Genomic DNA, 6,396 nt, shown 5'->3' with positions numbered 1-6,396 from the left:
TCTGGCTCAAGTACAGAAGAAATTTCTCAGGATCCTGTTGCCATAAAAAGCCATCGGGAGAACTCCACAAATAAACCTTTTCCTAAATATGATTTCATAGGGTATTTAGCTCAAATATACCATAACTAGTAGTATCCAGAAATTGTATGTTTCCCTTTTCCTTCCCACTTGCCTGGATTCTGTGCACCTTAAGATAAAAGGGAATAGTTCTCCTTATTAAGAAAAAAAAATTTTTTTTCTGATGACACTTTGTTCTATTCTTCCCTATCACCTTCTAATTAAAGAAAGTAATATAAAAAAGTTGCTTTGGCTACTAGGTTATGTCAGTAGCTGCAGGATTATATTTTTTAAAATAAAAAGATAAAAAAGGACTACATTCACAGAAAGTGTTTAAATGCCTGATTTCACTTTATTTAATGCAAAAGATTAAAAAAATAGGAAAAAAATAGTAATGTGTTAGTTCAGCAACTATAAACAACGAAAGCATAGTGCAGGTGGTATTTTAATAATGGTAACTTAAAAGTATAACGAAGGTGAGATTGTGACAATCACACTCTCCATTAAACGACATTTTGCTTTATTGCTATACAAAGAATCACCAATAAAAACTGGAAAAAATGTAAGGGTGCAACATCTGACTCCATTGAAATAAGCAATTAAGTTCACATTAGCTGCAATGGAATCAAGTTTTGTTTTGTTTATTGGATAGTAACTGTAGTATTGTTGCAGCTAAAGCACTTGAAAAAACTTTGTAGCCAGGGAAGCATATTGTGTGCATCAATGTATATGTATATATGTGGATATATGCTTATCTGCTGATGTCAGAAACCAATTTTAAAAAGCAAACAAAATTACATTTGGCCAATTGAAATCACAGAAATGTGTTTTTAAAAAAAGTCATCACAGTTTATGTCATTTCTGTAGTATAAATTTATAAAATATATGAGAACTGGTTACCTTAACAGAAGTTTGGAAGAAACTGGCTGAACAGATAAAGTCTTGAAATATGTTCCAGCTGTGTTCATGGCAAGCTTTAAACATCCCACTCATTGAACTACTTTAAAGAACATACAGTGATATTACTGAGCTACAATATCAAGACTGTAACTAAGGCTTCTCTCGATAATCTGTCATGCTTGAATAGCATTTTGAAGAAAGAAGTTACTGTCATCCCACCTTGGATTAAGAAACTCAAATCTGAACTATCCCACCTCAGATTAAGAAGTTCAAATCTGAACTACATGCCAAGATGTCACTATGAAAATTTTTGTAGGGGTATTTTTTTAACGTAAAATGCAAACTGTTCATACAAATTAGTTTAATATATGAGGTATTATGTCAAAAAGATTCTTAAGAACTTATCCTCTATTAATTCAAAATCCAATTTTTAATAAAGTGCCTAAATTCTTATTTCCACAATTATAGTGGTTCCAAAGAATCCTTACAGTTGTACATATGTGCGTTTCCCATCTCAAACTTTCTAAACGTGTTTACATAAGACACCAGTCTGATCTATATGTATTTCTATAATTTCAAATATTGGTTTATCATGCAAAACTTGTTATTTAATATTACACTGACCTGTAATATGGAACACAACGCTAGTGGGTGTGCTTATTAAAATGTTTTTTTAAAAAAAGAATTGCCCATGTGCAGGTTAGGTTTTCAAATGTGTTGACCACTAAAAAAAGGACCCTATCAAAATCTATTCAGCATTAAATAGAAGACTGAAGATGAACACCTAAAAACAGTCTGACCCAATAGTATAAAATGATTAAATGTAGCTAAAGAGAATATATTGTAACGTGCAAACAACACAAGGGGCAAACTGTTGTTTGAAATAATCATTTATGACCATATGCTAAAGTGGTCACCAATAATGAATGCAAGTGGTTGTACAGCAATGTTGCTAACACAATTGTGAACAGCACAGCAACACTACAGTGAGTCTTGACTATTTCTAGTAGCTGATGTTTATCTAAAATGTCTGTCTTCTGACGAAAAAAGAAGCATAATCAAAATACTAGCTATGCAAAATGGTTGAAGGTAGTCCAGAAGGCATGGGATGCCTGCATAAAAATTCAAGATGATTTATTTAAATCCTAGCTTGTTCCCTTTAAATATGATTTGGTTGTTTTGCCCCCAACACATGGATCAGGAAATTTCAGGCAGAAATCCCCATTAATCTCTCTGCTGACAATGCAGACATGCCAAACAAAATCTTTGCTGCTGCTGTCATTATCGCTCTGCTTTTGCTCTACTCAATTAGGTGACATCAGCAACAATAACAATAACAACAGTTCTAAACATTTAAGTGTTAAGAAGCAAGTTCTTCTGCACTACTGTAAAAATCCTTAAAACCTACCTCAGTGTTTTTCCATACAAGTATGAAGGGCATAGCAACGTTCAATTCATTTATGCTGAAAAGTTGTAAATTTGTTAAAAAGATGGCAGTGCTATTCTGTTCTAATGTGTGGCTAGTCAATAATTAAATTTTATCACAAAAGAACTGCAGGAACCTTAAGCAATGCATGACAAAAACGGTTTTGCAATCTTACTACCAAATATTACAACTTATTTTGCCTTTAACAAAAAAAAAAAAACCTCAGCCTCAGTAGCACCTCACTTTAAGCTGAATAGTCTGCAAACAACTTCCTTCTACAAGCAAAAATCGCTGTAAGAATCTGGCTGGTTTTTGCAGCAGCAGTGAAGGAATAATGTTTCCACACAAACCCCTATTGCTTCAGATCTTTGGACTGGACTGAATAGCAACCTTGCTTTAATCCTTGCTGATCTCCTTAATGCCATAATTTCTCTAAAACCTAAAATGCCTTCAATATGAATAAGGGCAAAAGAGAAAGAAAAAAAAAAGGAACCACAGACAATAAGGCAATCTTTACAATGTTGAAAGATGTATTTGGCATTTAAAAAAAAAAGGGGGGGGGAGAAACCAAGTGCATACAATTTACAGCTAGAAGCATGTCTGGTTTGCCAAGTGCTCTCTAAAAAAAGCAGCGCAAGTCACAGCCTACACTGAACAGTAACTGTCACCAAGGAAGCACAACAAATAGTTGCTATAACAACAAAAAAGAGCATTTATAAGTACATACCTTTTGTCTTCAAAAAATATAGAAACACAATGTATTCAAAAAAGAAATCAAAATTATACAGCCATGTTTTATGAAGTCTACATTTCCCTTGTCTTGGATATATATATATATATATATATATATAATATATATATAGATATTTATAGTATTTATAGGTATATACAGTTCAAGCCGTTTTATGTTAAAGTTGACGTTGCAATGAAAAATTGGAAAAGTCATGAGTCTCTCTCTTTTTTCACTTTGACATCTCCTGCAAGAATGGTTGCAATCTCCCCTTGCATGAAGGCCCAAGGGACATTGGATCCCACTAGGGGGCACTTCTCCCCACTGGGACAATACACTTCGCCATTAGCTCCTTGCTGTTTGATGCTCTGTCTAGAGCAAGGGAAGCAAAACTTATGAGACGGAACGGAGGGACACTGCACAAAGTGGGTGTCTTCCAATCGCTCGTGACACAAGGTGCAGCAGAGGGGAACACTTGCTGCCAGAGAAGAGTCTGGGAGGCTGACAGGGTGCACTGGTTCCATCCCTCCAGGATTTGCCCCTTGGCTCGGCACTTCCCTGGCCAGCCTTCTTTGGTTCATAGGGGATGGAGAAGGGGGGCTACTGCTATTCCTCCTGGTGGTGGAGTGAACCTGGTTGGCATCTTTGGAAGCATGGTTGCCCCCGGCGTTGTCTGCAACCAAAATGAGTGCAGCCATAGGGTTCTGACCATTCTGAACTGCCTCCGGTGGTGTGGTCCGATTTGAATGAGGCGAAGCAGTTGGTGGCGGTGGGGACATGAAAGATGCAGCTGCCATTGGTATTTTCATCCCTTCTGATGAGGTGGGTAACCATGACTGTGCCTCGCCATTGATTTTTGGAGGTCCAGCTTCACCTTCGGGCTCTGGAGAAGCCTTTCTCTTCCTCGCAGCCCGAGCCCCTAGAAAGAAGCAGTGGGAGATGAGATCATGTTGCAGAGAGAATGGTGTGTCCTATATCATGGTCTAGTCAGTTGAAGCAGCTGGACCTCAGCCAAATTACTCACTAGATACAAATGGGGAAGACCAGCTTAAAACCAACAAGAGTTCACCTTATCTGGGTTTTTGAATCAGCTTCTGTAAGGTAGACCCAGCGGTGCTGGGCCATGGCTCACACTATTATGGTACACACTGCAGTCAAATGTAACTACATTGTGCCTCCCTCCTCCCACATTAGTGGCCATGAGCCAAAGAAACAAGTGCATGCTTGTAATTTTCCACTGGCTGGAAACACATTCAGAGTCATTGTGCACCCAATGCGTCATAATCCACTCACACAGAGAAGAGCCCTACATTTATCCATACACATCAAGTCTCTGGCTAACTTCCGCATGTTTGTTAATTTGCAGCTCTGACTTCTAGCCTGGTGCAGAAGGAGGAAGGCAAAACGTTTCCCAGCCCCGCCTGCCCCAGAGCTCTCCTCGCAAGAGAAAGTGGGCAGGAGTAGGGAGGGGAAACCTCCCCGCCAGATGTTGCTTCCGAGCCCGGAGCACGCTGCCATAGCCAGGCACCAGGCTGAAAAAGCGTCCCTGACCCGGTTTTTCAGGGAGGAAGGGCGAAGCGGTTCTCCCTCCACAAGGACCCCAACTGCCCGCGCCAAACGCGCGCCTTTCTCACCTGATTTGGCCGCGGCCCCGTTGCTGTCGTAGCCCAAGAGCCTCCCTCCCGCCATGCCGGGCTCCTTCTTGAACTTGCTTTCGAAGGGCGCCGCGTGGCCGCTGTGTTGCAAGGCCAGCAGGGTGTCACGCACGGTCTTGGGCTTGCCCAGCCACTCTTGTTCCGCGCCCGCCGCTGCCCCCCGGGTTTTGCTCTCCACGCCGAGTGGGTCCAGAGGATCCGCCGAACCCCGCGCCGCTTGCGGCTGTCCTTTTTCCTTGCCCTCCTGGTCGCTGGCGCCGCCGCCGCCACCGCCGCCCCCAGACGACGAGGAAGACACCGAGCCGGGCCGCTTGTGCCCGCCCCCTTCCCCGGGCTGCTGCTGGCTCTGCTGCGCTTGGGAGACCGAGACCTGCAGCGGGGTTGGCGGCGCTCCGGAGATAGCCGCCAAGGAGGCTGCTGCAGCCGCCGCCGCCCGGCTGCTGATGCAGGCGGGCAGGGAAGCTCCGTTCATGAGGGGCACCAAAGTGGGGGCCACGGCGTGCGTCCGGCGCGGGTTGGGACTCTGACGGTTCAGTTCGGGCGGCTCTTCGGGCTTGGAGAAACCGTTGGGGACGAGGATGCCGTTGACCTGCCTGCTCCCGCCGTACTCGGGTCCCAGGCGGGGAGGCGGCCGCTCAGACGCCAGCGCCGCAGCCAGAGAGTAGCGCTCGTGGGGCTGCGGCGGGGCGCGAGATGCCGCCTCGGCCGTGGCCACAGCCGCCGAGTGCAGGTCTTTGGCGCTGAGCGGCGGAGGCTGCTGCTTGGTGTGCGGAGGTGGCGGAGCCCGGCCTTCCTGGAAACTGTGCGCCCGCTTGAGCTGCCGAGCCGTGTCGATGACGAACTCCACACGGTCGGCCCCTTCGTAGTTGACGCAGCCCCTGCAGACGGGCTCGGTGAAATCCCAGATCATGGCCCAGGGCATGCGAGGTAGATCGCACAAGTAACAGGACTGCCTGCGGGAGGCAGCGGCCACCGCCACCGCCGCGGACGACATGGCCGAGTCCAGGGGCAGCGAGCGCCCCGCGCCTCGTCCCCTACCTCCTCTTCCCCACCGCTGCTCGGCTTGCCACCGGGGAGGCTCGGGATGTTGCAACCGCTGCAGCCTTTTGCCCTGAATGCCAGCTCCTTGGGCGAACGAGCGCGGCTCCGAGGCGAAGGAAGCGCCTCTGCTTTCGGCCAGGCTCTCCTATTTCCGGGACTCCGGGGACGTGGCGATATGCATCGCCCGAGCGCAGCTCCCTCCGACCCCCCAGTACGACACGCCGCTCGCTCTGCCCGCACCGCGCTCTTGCTACTCCAGCACTGCCCGCCGGCTGCCGGCCGCCCAGACACTCACACTGGGCGGGGACTCCAGAAGCAGTCGCCGCCGCTTGGGCGCTCTGCTCCAGTGACTCGATTCTTCGACAGTGCCCAGGAGCGCCTGCGTGTTAGGCTCTCCCCTTCCTCCGCCTGCTGCTCATTGAACTCCTGCCAAGACAACAAGAGCTGCAAGAATAACTAGCTCTCTCTAGTCAGCACGCGGAGAGAGGGAGGGAGGGTGCGAGCGAGCGAGAGAGAGAGGGAGGGAACGGCAGCTCTTTCGTGTGTGAATGGATGCAAATAGAAGGACTGGGGTGCCTTTCCCTTCT

General features: G+C 46.4%; 1 protein-coding gene across 2 annotated transcripts; it reads right to left on the bottom strand.

The window, feature by feature from the left end:
- Positions 1–389: 389 nt before the first annotated feature.
- Positions 390–6,164, bottom strand: IRF2BP2 (interferon regulatory factor 2 binding protein 2). 2 transcript variants are annotated; one of them, XR_011599746.1, is made up of 3 exons: positions 4,748–6,164; positions 3,111–4,032; positions 390–1,057 (listed from the first exon to the last, which is right to left on the bottom strand). XR_011599746.1 is itself a non-coding variant. In XM_070932554.1 (2 exons), exons 1-2 carry the CDS (start codon positions 5,760–5,762, stop codon positions 3,326–3,328), a joined length of 1,722 nt encoding a protein of 573 aa, XP_070788655.1. In that variant the 5' UTR covers positions 5,763–6,164; the 3' UTR covers positions 390–3,325. The 2 variants fall into 2 exon arrangements, 1 of the variants encoding a protein (XP_070788655.1); XM_070932554.1 differs by having other exon boundaries at positions 390–4,032.
- Positions 6,165–6,396: the final 232 nt, after the last annotated feature.

The sequence above is a fragment of the Pituophis catenifer genome, unplaced genomic scaffold, assembly GCF_029215685.1.
Source record: "Pituophis catenifer annectens isolate HBS135680 unplaced genomic scaffold, rPitCat1.0.hap2 SCAF_1, whole genome shotgun sequence".
Taxonomy (NCBI): domain Eukaryota; kingdom Metazoa; phylum Chordata; class Lepidosauria; order Squamata; family Colubridae; genus Pituophis; species Pituophis catenifer.
The sequence above is the reverse complement of the archived record's forward strand: the minus strand, read 5'-3'. Positions and strand labels throughout refer to the sequence as shown.